Here is a 20,358-nt window from a genome sequence, read left to right as displayed (position 1 = left end):
TGCCCTATGGAGAGGATATTTCCTGTCATAGCTGAAGTGAGGATTGGCCCATGTTCGCTGCCTCCAGACCCTATTTTCCTGCCTCTTTGCCATATGACTGCATTGTTCTGCTACTCTATAAGTGGTTTTCCTACACCCAAGGCCATGTTTGACATTTAGAAGCTGGGAAAAGTCGGGTCGTGAGGATTCCAAAGGGGAAATCCCCCCTCATAGAATGACCATGGCTTTGGCATGAATTCCCTGAGTCATCACATCAGGGTCCTTGGCTTCCCAGACTCATGAACGGGAGTGACAGTGGTCAGCGAATATCCACTAAATGATCAAGATTCTCAGGATAAGTGACTTGAAAAGAGTAAAATGTGAAGAAAAGATTTCTATAACAGAATGCGGAAAATGGCAAAAATTCAGTTTGTAGTGCTGAGTTCATTGACTAGACTCAAAGTGCAGTCTCATATTTCCTGGGAATCTCAACATCAATACCCCTTGCCCTTTAAAATTTCAATTCAAATTTTCTTTCACTTCCTTGTACAGGCCAAGTTAATATCAGAGAGAAAACAGTTCTGTTGGGTGAAGAGCAGAGACGGGCAAAGTTTTGCTGGCTCTCTCTGATACCACATAGACTTAATTTTCTGTTTAGAATAGCCCTCTGTGGCAGAAACTCAACACACCTGCATCAGAAAATGTCTATTTCTTTTCACCAACATTGCTCCTTTTTTCTTAGCTCATCGATTGTTTTGTTTTCTTTTTCCTAGAGCTATAGAACAGTCTGTGCCATTCAAAGATGTAGATTCAGACAAATACAGCATTTTCCCAGTAAGTATTGTTAGGAATAACCAGATGTTCACTAAGATCACATTGCTTCCTACAAATTTCTTCCCTTTAATAAGACAAGGCTGAATTTCATTTCAATGCATTATTATTTGATGAACAATACATGAACAATACATCATTTCACAATGTCTTTTCTTTTTTGAGGCCGCGTCTCATTCTGTTGCCCAGACTGGAGTGCAGTAGCACTCTCTGCTCACTGCAACCTCTGCCTCCTGGTTTCAAGTGCTTCTCATGCCTCCCGAGTAGCTGGGATAACAGGTGCGCACCACCACACCTGGCTGAGTTTTGTATTTTTAGTAAAGTCAGTTTCGCCATGTTGGCCAGGCTGGTCTCAAACTCCTGACTTCAAGTGATGTGACCACCTCAGCCTCCTAAAGTGCTGAGATTACAGGCATTAGCTGCCACACTCAGCCCATTTCACATTTTCTTTTTTACAGACCGTGTAGCATTGTGATGATACACAAACCACTGAAGTAAATCTTAGGTCCAGACTGCTTTCCTTTCCATTCCCAGCTGGAATTCTCCATGGGGACTATAATTATCTTGAAAGGTTTTGTGAATTATTTCGGAAATTCTTAAATCTACTTTAGCTTACTTTTTAAACAGTGTGTGTGCATTTGATTCCGAACAGTTAAAATGTCAGAGTATTCTCTCTGTGAAAGCCAACCAGCAAGTAACATGTCACAAGGTCCCAAAAGTCTGGAAAATCTCAGATATTCTACTTGGGAGAGGAGGAAATAAAAATATTATTTGACATTATTATAACTCTTGATTCCAATCATTCAGGTCAAACATTTAAACCTACATAATGAACCATTTGGCTAGAGACTCTAGAATTATCCAACAAAATGAATAATTTGGCCCAATGGGTCAATTGTTTCACAGCCTGGGAGGACTGACGGCGATTAGAGGGATTTTGGGGAGTTGGATGGGTCTGCTGTTTCTGGAGGTGCTTGTAGACACATATACATGAGCAAACACATATACACACAGACCCCTGCACACACATCTACAATATGAATACACATAAACACACCCGTGCATATACACATGCCCCCATACATACACATATACATTCACATTCACACACAGGCACCCCCCAAACACACACACAGGCACGCACTCAGTGTCACACACACACGTACAGTCACACACGCATGCACATGTACACACCCTACCACCTGTTACTGGCCCTGGTGTTATGTTACATGTCACTTCACACAGCATGTCTTATTATATTAATGTTAACTTTCTTAGTGCTCTTTGGTGATCCCACGTTGAGTTTGAATTAGAAACTGTGGCTGTCAATGCCATTCGGACAGCTCTGATGAACCTGCCTTGTGGATAACATCAAAGTGGGCTGAACCCCTCCTGTGTGTGCTCTTCAATTTCAGACGCTGCGGGGCTATCACTGGCGTGGGAGAGATTGTAATGACAGTGACGAGTCGGTATACCCAGGCAGAAGGTAACTATTTCGGCTGGTTGCTGATTTTTTTAAAGTATGTTCAGAAAAGGAGGCAAGAGGTACATTTCCTTCCCCCAGCCTAGGGGATTCCCACTTATACAGAGAAGAGGTTTTCGTGTTCTGAATGAAGTAAGGCTCGGTGAAAAAAAGAACAGCATTCATTCTTTCATTTGTCCAAGAAGTGCTTATCAGGGACCCACAGTTTGCCAAGCACTTTGCATCATGCTGGGTGGTAAACAAAATAGAAATATATCTCCTCTCCTTGAGCGTATAGTCAATTGGGAAAAACAACCAGGTGAACAGATTATCTTATTGTAGATATTTATCCAGCCTTCCGTATCAGTCCTCCATGCAGAATTGGGCCCAGAAATAATGGCCTGTCCCCCCTGGGGAGTAAGGAGGAGCCTCCAATAAATGGAGAACATGTCACACATTCGCCCTGGGCTGATGTTCAATTGCATCTCTGATATAGATATGCCAGCCCTTGTCTTCGTTGTGACTATGGTATCAAAACACTAAATTAACCGGTTATTTGGGCATTTAGGGGCACAATGGGATGCAGATTTTCTGTTATGTTCATCGGCACCATCCCACAGCAACATGGCCCCCGAATGCGGTCAACGATGAAAAAGACAGGATTTTGGTCCAGAGCTCCCAGAAAATATCCCAAACCAGGTTAAAGCAAGGAAGCTGAATGGAGGCTTCTGATGTCACAACACGCAATGGGATGTGACGCTCTTCTATGAAGAATGCTGTTGTCTCTCCATGGCTTTTCACACAGCATTCATTCATTCATTCATTCATGCACGAAACTGACGTTCACGGAGAGACAAGCATATGCCAAAGACCGATGTTAATGCTTTCTTCTTAGGCCGGACAGCTGGGATGTCCATCAGGACTCAAACTGTAACGGCATTTGGGTAAGCAACCTGAACCCATTCTCCTTTATTCCTCCCTCTCCTGAAGCTCATCACAGATTTGCTTTAGTTAGATCCAAGGAAGCCTATGACAGCCTACAGCAGCTCTTTTCCTGCTGCTTAGAAGAGGGGTTTAGAATCCTGACGATGTGTGAAGAGTGCCAACCGTGTCATGAGAGTGTAGGCTTTCTCAGTCATGGCTCCCTTAAGCCTTGCTGAAGGTCACCCACATCTAATCCCTTTATACTGTTTTGAACAGTGTGAAATTAAGTGAAGAGTGGTGTTAACCAAGTTTTAAAGCAACCCACACAGCTGGAGGAGCAAACCACATGCTGGCCTTATTTTGTGGCAGCCATTTTTTTTCCGTTTCATAAGCCTAGCCAGGCACAGCAGAAATCACCCAGTATTTACCCTACTACTCACACCTTGAGGCATTTAACTCTGCTGTCCTAGTTCCCTATGAATGATGGAAAGAAAAAGGAAGAAAAGAGGAAAGCCAAAAGTAACCCAGAAACAGACTCGAGTTTGTGGGGTATTAAGCGTACATGATTTCAGGGTTCCTCATGAAGACAAGGAACATCAAATTAAAAATACAAAATCAAATATGGAAATGAGTAATTTATAAAACAATCATCAAAAAAATCTTAATAAATTCCTGGAGTCTCAGAAATTCAGTTCCCTTTCTTTTGAGATCTTGTTTCTGATTTACCAGAAGTGTTTACATGGAAACATGTTCTGATTGCTGCCTGGCCTCCCCCTCCACCTAGAATATTCTATAGCTCCCAGTCACTCCCAGCACTCACATGGGCAGGGGGCTGGGATGGGCCCCGAGGCTTAAGATTCCCTAACTTCAAGATGTTATGTTGGTGCAAAAGTAATTGTGGTTTTTGTAATTAATGCACAAGCTGCAGCCATTTGCACACTGACCTAAATAAATCATCTAAACCGCCTCTAAATAGTGGCTTCATGTGTCTGCTTCGATGACGAGGAAAATGTTTCTGTGAATATTTTCCTCTCTCCAGGATACTCATAGTGCAGGCTTGCACCAACAGTCACCTACTGTGTGCTTTCCAGTCCCATGGCCTCCAAGATAAGGAAAGTATGGCAGATGGCTGTGCCCCAGCCCGCGCCACTCACCCTATCCCCTAGTCATGCTGCCTTTTCATGGAGAAGAGGACATCTCCCCTAGAAAGCTTAAGGTGACAAGATCCCCAAGTTAGCTCTTGTTCTGAAAAACCCAGGTCTAGTTGTCATGTTAGAGGACAAAAGGGACTAATCAATGTGTGAGGCCCTGTCTTCATTCCATGGTCCCACCCAGGCTGCAGACAGGGTGAGCCACCCATATAAGAAGGAAGGCCAAGTGAGAGACTATACTAATCAATGGAAATCCATCATGAGCTCCGGGAGGCAAGATGCTCACAATCAGTGTGGGGAGAAGGCATAGCACCTTCATACCTAACCCCTTCCACACAGGAGGCACAACTCACAGGGCCACAACATCATAAACTCAGAGGGAGTCTTACAACTGTGAAGTCCAACCTTGCCCAGAATGTGTCCCAGGGACCCAGTGTTGAGCGTGATGCTAATGGGTTCCTTCGTGTTTTAATGGGCACAGGGAGCTCCCAAGACTGGTGAGTAAGCACGCTCCTGCTAACACATCCCTGGTCAGCAAGTGCTTTCATCCTGGACTACTATAAATAATCCTTCCAAGGACTAGCAGCTCCACTAAGGGGGAGCTTTAACCTCAGCTTGTAGGATATCCCAACCGTGCCGATTCAGTCCCATTCACAGACGCAGTGTTACTTCCGGGTTTCTTAATCTGGGCACTATTGATGTTTGGGTTGAATAATTCCTTGTTGGAGCTGTCTTGCAAACTATAGGATATTTAGCAGTATCCCTGACCTCTCTCCACTAGATGCCGGTAGCGCCCCCAGCAAAAAATGTCTCCAGACATTGACAGAGTCCTCAGGGGGTAAAAGAATGTGCAAAATCCACCCCTTGAGAATAGCTTCTTTGGAAGCATCAATCTTAGGTACTGAAGATGTCAGGACACATAGACCTCCAGCGCAGAGACTGCGGAATCCGCCCAGACCCGGTGTCCCAGTCACTCAGGGAGCCCTCCATGCTCTAAGGGGTGAGACCCCTGGTCCAGGCACCTCTCCCAGAACCCTACCCGGCATCCCCTTGAATGAGATGGTCCGGTGTCTGGGCCTTTTTTACTCCCACCCTCGGTTCCTCCCAAACCCTTCTCACTTGCACGGGGCGTTGCTATGTTGAATTAGGGACTTAAGAGACTTTAAAGGGTTTTGTCTGTTCATTTGCTTTTGTGCTTTTAAAGCCATTTGGGAGAGATTTAGTGTATCTATCTCATAAACTTAAAATCAAAGTGCTAATTGCACCATTTTTCTTTTAAAGGGTGTTGATCCAAAAGATGGAGTTCCATATGAGAAGAAATTCTGTGAAGGTATGAATTGTGGACGTCAGTGTGGTGACGATGGGGTGTTCTTTCCTAGTCTGAGTCAAAGTGAACTGAGCAGACCACCTGAGTCAGAACATGCTCGATGCTAGGATTTACTCTCTCCGACCAACTTACATTTTTTTCATGACAGATCAGAAAAAAAAAAAGGTTCAGAAAAGGAGGAAAGGGGGCAGAATCTTAAAAGAGCAAAACAATTTGTTTAATTGACTCTTTTACTCGAGGATTAGGCTGCAAAATGGATAAAAGAGCAATGGAAATCTAGCACTTTTCCAAATAAGAAACCAAGCAGCAAAGATAACACATTTTTTAATCTTTTGCATTTGCCTCTAATTACACTGCAAGGCCAGACACCTGGACTTCTACTGATGGGATGAGTCTCTGTGGCCACTAGGTTAAAGATGCATATCTGAATGTCTGCATGACTTGAGAGAGACTGCCAGGCTATAACCTGTGATGGCTTCCCAAAAATAACTGAGCGAAACTCTGTGCCCTAAGTGCCCAGATGGCACAAACATCTGCACCACCAGTTCCACTGGGGAAACCTCACCACCCAAACATTACTGAAAATACGCTCCTGGTGATGCCAACTCTGGATAGTAACATCCCTGTTTTATGTTTAGGCAATGCTTTTCTTCCCAGTTTCACAATCACTTCATTCATTCATTCATTCATTCATTCAACAGGCATTTTCTGAACAACGATTTCAATTCTAACCAAGAGCTATAGTTGGCTCTGAGCTTTCATGGAAAAAAAGTATATCGCCTTTGCATTCTATCAACCTAAAGCCTGATTGTCTTTAAGCCCTCAGAGGGGATGCAGAGGGAAAGAAAATGTAAAGGCTTATTACATATTTATGCAGTTTAGGAATATATGTTGGATGAATAAAAGACCGAATGAACAATTAAGCCAATGAATGAAATAGAGGCAGATCTAGGTGAAGGGCTGATGCAAAGCCTCTTAGATTCCCCACATCCTACTTTCCCTGTGCCCTCTGGGATGTCCTGGGCCTTCTTAGCCCCCATTCGTGTGGCCAGTAGTGGTAGCCATGAAGCCCAGGCTGGGGAGCCACTGAAGTGGCAAATTGTAGGATACTTAGCAGTCTCCCTGACCTCTATCCACTAGATGCCAGGAGCACCCCCAGCAGAAAAGTTTCTCCAAACATTGCCAGTGTCCTCAGGGGGTAAAGGAATGTGCCAACTTGACCCCTTGAGAATTGCTTCTTTAGAAGCATCAACCTTAGGTACTGAAGATGGCAGGACACGTAGACCTCCAGCTCAGAGACTGCAGAATCTGCCCAGACCCTGTGTCCCAGTCTCTCAGTGGGCCCTCCATGCTCTGAGGAGTGAGACCGCTGGTCCAGGCAATGAGACTAGGCCATCCTCCTGCATGGTTTAAGGCATTTGGAAGTGGAAAAGGAGCTGCCTCTCTCTGCCTCTGGGAGGCATCAATTGATTCTTTGAGGATCTTAATGAATTTGGAAGAATGTGTTCACAGGGGAATGATTCATGTGGATGGACCTCAGAGTCAGATTAAGTGATTCTGAACCTCCGACCATACAGGGCTGCATGAAGACCTTTCTATCTCCACCTCTCCATTAATCAGCCAGAATTGTCTATCCAGTGCTTTTGCCCATATGGATTAAGGGCTTTAAAAGACCACAACGTCTTGGAAAAATCAAAATCGCTCCATAAGATCATTAACTCTTAAAGTGAATTGTAATAGACATCGATATGTTTTGAAGAAAGTAATTTCCAGAACCAAAATTTAGGGCATATTTCTGATTTCGGATAAAGCTCTGATCATTTATTCATCCATCATTCACTCAAGATGTTGTACAGCAGTTTGTTTTATGCTGAGCTGGGAAACACACTAAACACACCTGCATCTCTACATCTTAGCTAGCAGCTCCAATGGCCTGGAAGTCTCATTCAGCTCCTAAATGCTATGGCCCTCACTCTCAAACATGCAGAATTGCTGTTATAACACTCGGTGCCTGGAATACACACTAGGGTATCTGCTCTCATAACTATCCAGTCTGGAGGCTCCAAACTACTTGAGTGCATAAATAATGTAAATAAATTGTGCTGCCCAGGTTCACAGCCCAGGGGAATCATTTTGCTGGGAGACTCAGCTGGGGCTCATTTTCACATCTCTCCCGAATGGATCACAGCGTCGCAGATGTCTTTGGTGAGTAATTTCGGCAGTAATCCTTCCAGATGCGCTGGCCTTTGTTTTTGTTTCCCCTTGCTCTCTCTAAATATGATGCCACCTCCAAACAGGTGCAAATTTCCCTCTTCAGCAAAATCTGCCGTAAAAGGCATATCCACGGTTACTTCAGTCTTAGACAAATGGCAAAAGTTTCCTTCTACTCACCTCTCCAGCCTCAGCCCAGCTACTGCCAGGAACCCTGAAGGCAGCAGTGGGGAGTCAAGAAGGTGGAGAATGCATAGAAAGGACACAGCCCACCAGGCTGCCTTCCCCATAATCAGGAAGAGGCACTCTGGGGACTGTCCAGCTGGGTTTTTTTTTTTTTTAATTTTAAGTTCTGGGGCACATGCGCAGATAGTGCGAGATTGTTACATAGGTATACGCATGCCATGGTGTTTTGCTGTATCCATCCCCCTGTCATATACATTAGGTATTTCTTCTAATGTTATCCCTCCCCAATTCCCCTACCCCCTGCTATCCCTCCCCTAGCCCTGAGACCCCCCAACAGGACCCGGTGTGTGATGTCCCCCTCCCTGTGTCCATGTGTTCTTGTTATTCAACACTCACTTATAAGTGAGAACATGTGGTGCTTGGTTTTCTGTTCTTGTGTTAGTTTACTGAGAATGGTGGTTTCCAGCTTCATCCATGTCCCTGCAAAGGACATGAACTCATCCTTTTTTATGACTGCATAGTATTCCATGGTGTATATGTGCCACATTTGTGTGTGTGTCTTTATAGTAGAATGATTTATAATCTTTAGGGTATATACCCAGTAATGGGATTGCTGGAAAAAAGCTCCTCTTCACTGGTCATTAGAGAAATGCAAATCAAAACCACATTGAGATACCATCTCACACCAGTTAGAATGGCGATCATTAAAAAACCTGGAGACAACAGATGCTGGAGAGGATGTGGAGAAACATGAACACTTTAACACTGTTGGTGGGAGTGTAAATTAGTTCAACCATTGTGGAAGAGAGTGGGGTTATTTCTCAAGGATACAGAAATAGAAATTACATTTGACCCAGTTTGTTTTTTATCTGAGCAAGCAAGAAGCACTGAGCTGAGCCGGCTGCTCCACTCCTGATGGCCGCTGCTGTGCTCCACAGAAGGTGTCAGAAGGCAGACAAGCCTGCCATCCATTCCCAAAGAGTAATGAGACTGTCCTGGAGGGTTTTTTAATAAAAAACAAGAAGACGGCCACAAGGCAAAATAGCCAACAATGACAGACTCAGAGAAGGCAAAGAAAGGGGAAGGAAACCAACATTTATTGACGCTATATCAGGCATCAGCCACTGTAAGTGAGATTTGTATGCATTACTCAGATGAACGACTCCGAAATGTGAGTTAGACATATGATGACAACTCTGTATATTACCAGCTCGTCACCTGCACACACACTTGCTGCATTATCAGATGGGCCATTATTTTTCTCTCAAATTGTGCAAACACCTGGGGAGAATGTGTGGCAAAGGGTGGGAGCTGGAGGGCGCAGGGAAGGCAGTCCGAATGCCACACACCCAGGCAGTGGGTACATAAGTGCCACACCCATAAAACCCTGCCCAGGTCTGACGCAGTGCACAGGGAACGGCAGTTCGGGGGCGTTACTTCTGGATGGCCCTATCAAACAACACAATAAAAATGGTGTAACACAATAGGGGCACATTGCCACAATAGGCTCATCCCAAGAGCCACCCTGTCCATTAGCAAAGGAGGTGGTGCCCCTGCCCTCCAGAAAGGGATGTGGGCACAGTGGGGAAGCCTGGTCATGCAGCCACTTATGGATGCATTTCCCTCTTCCCTATCCCAGAAAACTGAAACTGACGCAGAAGTTAACCTGCAGAAATTATCATTTTTCCTTGACCTTCTCTTCCTAGGTTAAAGAAATTAAATATGAATTCAAACACTCTGATTGAATCTCTTCCAGGCCCCATATGGGCAAGCACAGACCGCCCTCTGTAAAGATGAGCAAGTGGGGGAACACAGCTGGACATATATAAAAACTGCTTTAGAGCATAAATGAAGGTGCTCTTTTGAAAAAAGTTTATGGAAGGAAAGAGAGTGACGTTTTGTAAAATGTTAAATTCAGGTTCTCAACAATAATTGAGAGGAAGTTGTACACACAAAAAAGAAGAACCCAGAAATCAGGGAAGACTTCCTCAAGGTGGAACAACCACCTGATATAAAAATGCAGCGACAATACTGGCTCGCACGTTGGATGATGCAGAGAACAGGAAAGCGCAGCGATCAGGCAGCTGGGGAAATTCCGGGACTCAGGAAGAAGGCTGGATGTGAAAAACAAGAGTGAAGACGGCATGCAGGAAAGGTCCTGGCAATTGAATAGAAACTGTAGAAAAAGAAAAGACACCAGGCAGAGAGGAAGCCGTGACTTAGTATTTTCTGGAGTTGGGGAAATCCGTCTTCAGCCCACAACCCCCACTGTGTGCCAGGCCGAGGTGTAAGATAGACTCCCTGTGTTTCCCGTTTTTCCTTATTTATTTCAAGGATAAAGAAAAATCTTGAAATCATCCTGCCCAACAAACCAACAGGGAACATACTAGGAGGGAAAATCCACCTGGCATCAGACTTGTCTCTCAACACTAAACTTCAGGAAACAGTGGAACAGCCTCTCTACAGAATTTTCAGATGGAAAATTTGTGTCAGACGTGTGCTATGCCAAGCTATTGTTCTCACATGAGGACTACAGAAGCTTATTCTCATTCAAAGAAAGACTCAGAAAACATACCAGACATATGCCTTCCTGGAAAAAAAATTATTTTAAGAAATACTCCAGTCTCTCTAAGTATGTTAGTATAAAAGGAAACGCACACACAAAAACACCTAGATATTATTACATACAATTTTCAAATGTACACAATGGCAAAAAATTCACAAATTAAAAGACAAATGAAAAACTAGAACAATACTTACAAAATGTAAGGCAAAATTTAAATCCTCTAATTAACAAAGTTTCTACATAGCAATAAGAAAAATACTAATTTTTAAGGATCAAGAACATTCCTTTTCAGCAGTAACAAATGCAAATTGAGATAACAATGCAATTCATTTATCATCCATCGAACAAACACAGGTTAAAAGTGACAAAGGCTGGGTTTTAGCAAAACTGTGGTGAAACAGGCACGTTAATTCACCAAGAGATGAAGTTACTCGAACTTCTCTGAAAGAATTTGGCAGCATGTATAAAGCAAGATTGAAATGTTTGTGGTTTTTAACTAGTAATTTCATATCTGCAAATTTACCTTTTAAATGATCAATTGTCTGCTCAAGAATATATGTACAGAAATACTCATCACAGAGGTATTTATAAGAGCAAAAATGAGGAAAGAAATTAAAAATCAAAAAATAGGGGGTGTAAAAATATACTACATTCATACAATGAAATTTTGTGCAACAGTTAAAGTACATATTAATAGACATTTATTGGCAAGAAATATGTGTATGATAATCGGTTAAGCAACAAAAGCAGGTTACACAATAGCAGGTATGAACCAATTTTGTGAATATGTATGTGTCTGTGTGCAAACAGTCACTGGAAAGGTGTAGGTCTGCGTGTAGATGGTGGAATTATAGGTAACTTTTTTTTCTCATTGTTCTTCATTGAATTTGCATTATGGGTGTACCAAACACTGTGATTCGAGATTCTGGAGATTTGTTTGTTCTATTTGTTTTGGTTTTATTTTCGGCAAATAGCTAAGGAAATCAGTTAAGGAAAACCAATGGATTTTTTAGTTTAATCTTTGCAAAAGCCCTCTGAGGTAAGTGTTATTAAAACACGGCCTCACTTTACGGATTCTCAGAGAGGTTGAGTGGACTGCCCAAGGCCACACAGCTGACAGATGGGGGAATCGCTGCCTGGCAGTGTACAAGCCACTTGTACACTTGACCACAGACACTGAACAAGCCACTTGACCACAGACACCGTAAATGATGCTAGTCACGCCGTCAGGGAAGGCCATGTGCGTCAGTGAGCTAAGGGCTGTGAAAATGTTGTGGACCCGTATGTTGAATTCCAGCCAAATTAGATTGACACAGCTCTGGCAGTGCAGTAGTGATTACTAATGAGTCTGCCCGAAATCCTTGTACTTGTCCTCCCTGTTCCTGCACCCGGCCTCAGAGTCCGAGGAAAGGAGCGACTCTCTTCACAACCTGGGGCTCACACTCTCTCCAGGAGGTCAGTGGCTCACTCTCAGTGTGCTAAGTCTCCAGAAAAAAGAGGGGTCCACCCAGTAGACATTTTGAGAAAACCACCCCCGGAAGCCCAGCAGCCAGCCCCGTTCTAGAGACTTAACAAGTGAAATCTGGCCTGTGATAGATTTCATCTGCTGTTTGTGGCAGTGAACTGAGCTGAGGGCTGTCCATCAGCATTTGTCGGTTTCGGTTTGGGTCACTCCCCACTCCCACGTTTTGGCGGTCAATTGTTTTGAGAAATGCCTGGGAGAATGGGCTGATGAGAAACCCAAACAGGCATAACAGTTAAATGGGATTCAGGAGTCTTATCAATATGGCAATAATGCTATTGGTAGGAGGAACAAAACGACAGTTTTAGTACCGTTTTGTCACCTGTTTTAAGCCTCTGGGGTTCCGGGGTTATTAAAATCTCTCTAGATTAACAACCCTCTCCAAGCTAAGAACTGGCCCAGCCACTCCCTGCCTGGCCACTTCTACGATACATACCGCTTGATAAGAATAGGAGAGGGGACAAAAATAAGAGATTATTTTGCTTAGGATGTTGAAACTGAACATGAAGCTTTATCACCAAGTTATTGCCAAAATAATAACCACCAACCACTCCAAATCTCCAGTGACTTAAAACAATCATCATTTCTTCTCAACTGTGCATCCAGGGGTGGTCTGGGATCAGCTGTTTTGAACTGAGCTATGTTGGTGTTGGCTCCAAGCTTCAGGTTGGACCCAGGTGTGTGCCATGCGTCTCTCATTTTTCTTGGCTGGGCAATCTGTCCAGAGCATCGTCTTCTCATCGTGATGTCAAAATGCAAGAAGGCAGTCTGTGCCCTGTCACCATTAACCCAACAGCCAAGGCCAGTCACGTGACCACAATCAAGATTACGCGAAAGGAGGCATGACTGCCCAGAGTGGGAGAAGGAAGAGAGTGAATATGCCTTATTGTTCTCATCTAATTATACATGTTAAATATATGATTAAGAGCAATGTGAAATATATAAATTATTAGGAAGACATTAAGCTTCCTCCTTAATACTGCCACCCAGAGAGAGTCACTTTAACATTCTGGAGGATCAGGTTTGTTTTGTAATATTCTTATAATATTCTTTTTATTTTTATTTTTTTTTAAGTTATAAAGTCAATAAGAGAGCTAATTTTAAGTAAAGAAATCCATCTTAAATTTTTCACAGTATTTTTGCACTCTTTCCAGCACTCTGCCCCCAATGCATATATATATGTATATTATATATACACACATTATGCTGTTACAAGAAGAGCAAGTTTGCAATTGGCAGTTCTTCTACTCAATTCATAATTATTTTCCTCATCACGACTTTGTCTTTATACTCATTATATTTACTGCTGCTCCATAATGTCCTTTTCAGGTACCATGCAATAATCCACTGACTACTCACCTAGAGCAGGATGTTAAACTGATTCGTTTTTTGGTTTCTGTTTTTTTGCTGTTATGGAGCATTCTCCTTTAAAAAAAAAAAAAAAAAAAAACTTCCATTTTTTTAAAGACTATTATCTACAGAATCTCTTCATTTATGCAGTGTCAGACTAGGTAAGAATACCAGGCTTAGCCAATATCCACAAGGTATGTTGAGCTCAGACACCTCGCGTTTCCGTTGTCTGGCCTTTCATGCTTGTAGCAAGGATAAACAAAATATCAGCTCTAACTGAGGTAAAAATTCCAGAGTCACATCCTGCAGGCTCAACAGCACAGCACTGTTCCTGCGTCAATCAGTTCAACCAATGCTAGCCAGGTCTACTGTGTGCCAAGCCCTGTGATGGGGCTAATGTCAACGGGAAAAGGATGGAAGGATGCCCGGTGCCTATAGAGCTTACAACCCTGAGGGGCCATGCAGATGGCAAATGGCAGTTCTAGAGCCATCGGTGCTGTGATGTGCACACGCTCCCCTGCAAACTGGAGGAAAGGCTACCTGAAGGAAGAGACACTGTGTTCAAAACAGAGGAACAGAGCTGAAGGTAATTGGGTCCCAGCCACCCGAGGAAGGAGTGCCGTAGCAGAGGAAACAGCACATGCAAAGGCTTGAAAGCAAGAGGGTTCAGCCTTCCGAGGAGCTCGGTGCAGCTGAACTGAAGCTCATCCAGCACCAGGTGGGACAGTGAGACAAGAGTCTAGAGGGGTGCATGGGAGGCAGATCTCGAAGGGCGTGGAGTTTATCCTGAAGGCAAGCTGGAGTCCTTGAAGGGTTGTAAAGTGAGAAAAGGGCATATTTGAATTCTAGAACATTTGCTGTGATTTCAATGGGCAGGATTTGGTTGAGTGGGAGAGAAGGAAATCAGGCAGCAAGACCAGCTAGGAGAATTCTAGATAATTCTAATAAAAGTATGCTAAGTTAGAAAAGTACAGTGGGGAAGAAACAAGATGGACAAACTCAGAAGCTGTCTGGAATCAACAGTGGACGACGCACCCTTCCCATCCTGTATACTTTCTGAGGTTTCCTCAAGATGTCACCCTCCCCCAGCCAGATGGTTCACCGGGCTGGGGTTGACCCTGGGCTGTCCCCTGGCATCCTTGGATCTCGGGGAGACTGCCTAGAGCTCATTGCCAATTGCAGATCTACCCACAGGGTCTCAGCCAGCCTTTGGAGAGCCACCCCTGCTAGGAAACTCCTGGTGCTTCTCCCCCAGCTCCTAATATCAATAGTTACGGTGAGCATAAAATTTATTGTCCAACCTACACACTTTGAGAGAAGGGGGATCATTATCATAATTATGCCATGGCCTTAGCATTCACCCAGACGGGCTCAGACAAGCCTGGATGTCTGGCCACCCTACCCACAGCAGGAGAGCCACGTGCCAAGCGGACTCCACAGTCATGGCAGCACGCAGTGGAGAATCTCAAGCCCCTAACTTACATGTAGAGTAATCTCGGACATTGAATCAGACAGACCAGGGTTCAAATCCTGTCTGAGCCACCTACAGTTACTTCTTTACTCTGCACCTTAGTTTCCACATCTATAAAGTACAAATGATGATGAATACCTTGTCAGAAATTGGGAATCATTTCTATAACAGGATGTTAAAAATTGGACTATGTATTTCTACCTACATTTTAGCTAAAGCCCCGAGACAATGTAGACAAATTATTCCCACCCTCCTACCCTCAATATTTCTTCCAAGTGAAAGAGGAGACCATGTCCACAGAACCTGCAAAGGAAGGGAGTGAAGCCAGTTCTGCCATCTGTCACTTATCTCCGGACTCAAAGGTCCAGAAGAGTTAAGGCTGGGAATGGTGGGTGTCAGGAGGACCGTGGAGCTCAGCTTTCCCTGGGGGGGAAGGTGTGTATGCTTCCCCCACTCCATAAAGATGCCACTAAGAGAACTATATAGGGGTCTGCAGAGACTGAGCTCAAGAGGACTGGTATTGGACACCCCCATACAGAATGTAAGGGCAGTGACCAAGGCAGCAGGACAGAAAGAGTGTGGCCCTGGACAAGGACATGAGCCCTAGGAAGGGAGAGCCAGCCTGGGTCACTGGACATCCTGCAACGGAGGGCCTGCAGGGGCAAGGTGACTTCACAGGGCTTAACTTCCAGCTGACCAGGGCTGAAGCAGCAAACTTAAGTGGCTCGTGGTGTGTAGAGAATGCCCCCATTCCACCATGGAGGTTCAGTCACTCTTCCCCACAGCACCTCTCCAGACCCCCACAACAGCCCTCATTGTAGAAAGTCAGCTTTAGACATGTGCTTGGCTGGTGACAGTCACACCCAACTACACTTAGTCTCCCTCCACCGCAAGCCTCCGCCAGCAAGGGGAAGGAAAAGCTGGTCAGGTAGACAAAGAAAGTGGACCACGTTCCCGTCCCTGGGTACAGATGGCCAGCCTCAAGCCCAGGGTGAACAGGGAGCTAGAAGTTAAAATTGTGAGGACGGAACATTTTTCTTTTCTGAAATGGAATGGAATGTAACCAGAGGCGTGTACGTTATCTGAGGATGAGCACGTGCATACTTGGGCTGGTCTGGATTTTCTTCCAGGGCAAGGGATGAATGGGCACAAAAATTGAGTGGGAAAAAGAAAGAATCGTCTCATTGCACCCTATGAGCGCTGCCTGTCTCACGTGCCAGTTAAAGACCTCAAACAGCAGCAGGAGTTTCCCTCGGGGTCTGATGGTGGGAATGCATGTTACAAATCGAGACCCTTCAGGGAGCCCAGACGTGTTTCCTTCCATTCCTTTGCTGCACAAAGGACCTGATCGTATTGTGTGGCAAGGACAGTAAATGCTGTAGAAAAACAAGTATGCATTGTTTTAACCGGGCCCTTCTGCCTTCTGTGAGGCTGCTTGGTACGTCTTTGCCTTTGTCTCCCTATAAGGCAGAATACACATCTGTGAGTTCATCAGCCCATCCCAGCTGTGTCCGCTGAAAAGGAATCCACCGTCTTGGGCATTCTCCCTGCAGCGGCCCCTCTCCTTTCCTGCTCTTGCCATCGTCTGCTTACGTAGTGTGGCACCCAGCAGTCCTGTTTACAGCTAATTAGATTAGGAGTGTGTTCATCTGGAAAGATATTTATAGTTCAGTAAAGAGAGTATGAAGACTCTCTCTCACGGCTCCACAGAAACAAAGGGTTCTGAGTCTCATTCCGACCTGTCTGCTCCCTTTCCCCTTCAACAACCAGAGCTTCTCTCTGAAACATCTCAGCCTCAGTAGCCAGGTTCAAATCGACCTGCGAGAGCCGCAAGAAAGACCTCAACTTAGAAAGACGTCAAAGGAAGACGAAGAGCAATCCCAAAACATTTTCATGCTGGTTTTGGTTTTCTTCCTTCAAGGGAAAAAATCGCTGCTTGAGTTGTTTGTTGAAAAAGAAGGGGAGGTGGAAAGATCACTGAGGCCATCCAGGGATGCTGCCCTCCCGCCTCTTCCCCCATCTGTTCGAAAATTATTTCCAAAATATTAAATGCTGCATTTCACTGAACCAGAATTGCATGACGGGTTGGGGGAGGGGGGTGAGGAGAGAGAAGCGATTCTGAAATACAATTTCCCAAATGTTTATTTTGCTAGCTAAGGCTGTTGCCTATCCTATTATAAAATCTCAGCACGACCCCTGGCAGGCTGTTGTCTGTAGGGTAAGCAGACACAGATTGAATTTCGTGCTGTGTCAAGGACAAAATGAATCCTTAATCTAGCTGCTGAAAATGCATATTCACTGAAGAGCAAAGCGGCTCCCATCTCTCAGGCTTATGCGCACTGCATTTCTCCCTTCGAGACGATTTTGTATATCAGGTGTGGCTACTCTTTTTTAACCCGCAAACAGCACTGGCAATATCAAAGCTCTCACCCTGCTCTCACTCACCCGCCCTGCTTCCTGCTCTCTGGATTTATCAGTGCACAAAAAGCTTCCCTTAAGCACAGAGGAAGATTTTCACAATGCATACAAAATATGGAAATTCTATCTGAGTTACCTTCGTGTCAACTCCAGAAATATCTAAGCGTTATACTGCCTTCTTATTATTTTTTAAGATGAAGAAAAGCTATTGTTTAGTAAAACTGGAAAAGATTATATCTTCTGCTCCTCAGCCATCTTGCAGGCTAGCGGATTAAAGATGCTAGATGTTGAGGAGAGAAACCTCAATCCTAGTTACTTCTCATTGATTCTGTCAGAAAAAGAGAGTTGCATTCACCATGGTGGATTCTTCTCTCCAGCAGCAATCAGGCCACAAGAGACAGAATGTTCTTCCGTTTTTTTCCCTGTTCATGAACTGGCTAGACGGGCCATTGTTGAATTCTGATCAACTCGATGCCCTTCTCTCCCTACTCAAGGTGAGAGTCCAGGTCTCTCACCTGCCAGCTGTGCAGGGTGCACTCCCCGGCTCATTGTTCTGAAGATATCCATCATCCTGGCCCTGTTGCCTTCTGAGAGAAGTAAAAAGCCAAATACCAGTTGTTATGAAAACTACATGAGGAAATTATTTTAAGCTTCATACTTCTGAAAAGCATTTATAATTACTCAGCCCACATACCTGCTCTGCCAGCACATGAAATAAAGGCTTCTATATCGGGAGGCAGCGTGAGTCAGGCAATGCCTGTGCTATCCAGCCTGCTCTGCCACTGGAGGACAATCTCTTGCCCCCTGGTCAATTACACCTGTCACCTGCTTCACTCTCCCCCACATTCCTTAGCCATCAAATGGCGCCCATGAAATTACTCATCACAGGGGAAACACCTAGAATCTCAAGTTCATTGGGATGTGGAAAGAGAAAGTGCCATCATTTAAAAATAATATTGGGTGGTTGGAATTGATTGTTCATTCTTTTTTTTTTTTTCAAGTAACTCCTTCCTTAGGAGGAGTGGGTGTAGGCAGAGATTATCCAGCCCAGCTCTATCAAATGGCCAGGGGGCAAGACTGGCTTCTGTATGATTTCATGGGGATTTCCCACTCAAGGCAATAGCTGGGACATTGGGAAGAGTGATGAACTAAACCACAGTTCCTGGAGGAATATGAAGAGCATGCATGAAGTACAGACGTCAAGGATTCCGGAGGCAGAAATGGAGGACGGCATCACTAAGCCTGACTGCTGAAGAGCTCAGAGTAAAGTGGAGCAGAAAGCGGCACAGAGGTCATGGTCTCCTGTTGGTAACATATGTTTCAGAATCAACAAGAGTGAGTGGATGCATCAGCTCTTCTTAATAGGGCAGGATATGGGCTCAGCTGCAGTCACAGAGTCCCAGATTTGGTGACTTAAGATAGAAGTGTGTTTCCCCTTCATGTAGTAATCCAGAGGGAAGCAGTCCAAGGCTAGACGAAAGTTAGGTCATCCCCAACATGCAGCTTCCATCCTGGGGTCTGAGATAGCTGCCCCTACTCCTGCCACCTGTCACCTGGAGGGAATAAAAAAGACCAAGGGAAGGCACACTCATCCCTTGAAATAAGTTGGCACGATGGTGGCAAATATCACTTCTTTCTCACACCTCATTGTCCAAAACTTAGTCACAAGGCCATACAAGGCTGCAACAGAGACTGAGAAGTGCAGCCTCTGCCTAGGCAGCCCCATGCCCAACTATCAGTGTTCTTTTATGTAAAGACAGAGAAATAGATAAAGGTGGATAGCTGGGGCTCTGGAGGTGAAAAGTACCAGCTTCGCCTCAACGAATTTAAGGTCTAGTTGTGAAGATAAACCAATAAGCTCACACTAATAATAATAATAATATAAAGCAAAGATTACTCTTTGCTTGCCAAATGCCAAGTATCATATTTAGCATCAGCTTATTTAATACCTGCAATGGTCTGAATGTTGGTGTCCCCCCAAAATTCATATGTTGGAACTAATACCCACTGTTAGTATGAAAAGGTGGGGCCGATGAAAAGGGATGACACCATCAGGACTCCATCCTCAGGACCGGGATTAGTGTTCTTGCAAAAGAGCTCCCTTGCCCCCAGGTGAGAATGCAGCAACAAGGCACCATTTACGAAGCAAGGGCCTTCACCAGATCCAAATTTGCCAGCACCTTGATCTTGAACTTCCCAGCCTCTGGAACGTGAATGATAAATTTCTGTTGTTTGTAAATTACACTATAAGGTGTCTTGCTGTAGCAGAATACAGACTGAAGAAATAGAGCAGAATACAGAACATAGCAGGAAATGGACCAAGACAGTACAAAAAGGACTCTGTTATTATATGTATTCTGTAGGTAAAGAAACTGAGACTTAGCTTTAGCTAACTGACTCAAGATTAAATGTGGAGCCCAGATACACACTGAGTCTGTCGGATCCTGGAGTAGAAGCCAGAAAACTGTGGCCTTTGGGCCAAGCACTACCCTTCCTGCTTCTGCACACTAAGTTTCACTGGAACACAGCGATGCCCATCAGTGTACATATTATCTATGACAACAGCAGAACTGAGCAGTCACCACAGAGACCAAATGGCCTGCAAACAAACCTGAAATACTTCCTGTCTGGTCCTTTACAGAGAAAGTTTGCCAGCCCCTGCCCTAGTGCTAGAAGGTTGGGTGCAGTTAGCTAGGCATGCACAAGCTACCACGCGACCTAGAAGAGGACACCAAACAGAGAGAGGCCAGGGCAGGCGAGGAAGGCTCTGAGAGGAAGTCCAGACGTGGCTGACTCTTGGCTGATGAGCAGAAACTGAGCAGCGAATTCAGTGGAGTAGGAGGAAGAGCTTGTGATGAGACCTGGGAGTCTGAGGGGTAGGGGTAGGTTCAGGGGACCCAGGTGGTTGAGGTGGTGGGGAGAGGAGGGCTGTCAGGAGAGGTGGGGACATGGAGGTGCCC

General features: G+C 44.7%; 1 protein-coding gene across 2 annotated transcripts in view; it reads left to right on the top strand.

The window, feature by feature from the left end:
- Window positions 1-20,358, top strand: part of AOAH (acyloxyacyl hydrolase) — a 204,316-nt gene that overhangs the window by 95,356 nt on the left and 88,602 nt on the right. For both annotated transcript variants that reach the window (XM_035253176.3, XM_035253177.3), the window contains exons 7-11: window positions 753-813; window positions 2,226-2,296; window positions 3,168-3,216; window positions 5,629-5,677; window positions 7,785-7,879. In XM_035253176.3, coding sequence (XP_035109067.1) covers window positions 753-813; window positions 2,226-2,296; window positions 3,168-3,216; window positions 5,629-5,677; window positions 7,785-7,879 — 325 coding nt within the window. The remainder of the gene's footprint in view (window positions 1-752; window positions 814-2,225; window positions 2,297-3,167; window positions 3,217-5,628; window positions 5,678-7,784; window positions 7,880-20,358) is intronic.

The sequence above is a fragment of the Callithrix jacchus genome, chromosome 11 (assembly GCF_049354715.1).
Source record: "Callithrix jacchus isolate 240 chromosome 11, calJac240_pri, whole genome shotgun sequence".
NCBI classification, from domain to species: Eukaryota; Metazoa; Chordata; class Mammalia; order Primates; family Cebidae; genus Callithrix; species Callithrix jacchus.
The sequence above is the reverse complement of the archived record's forward strand: the minus strand, read 5'-3'. Positions and strand labels throughout refer to the sequence as shown.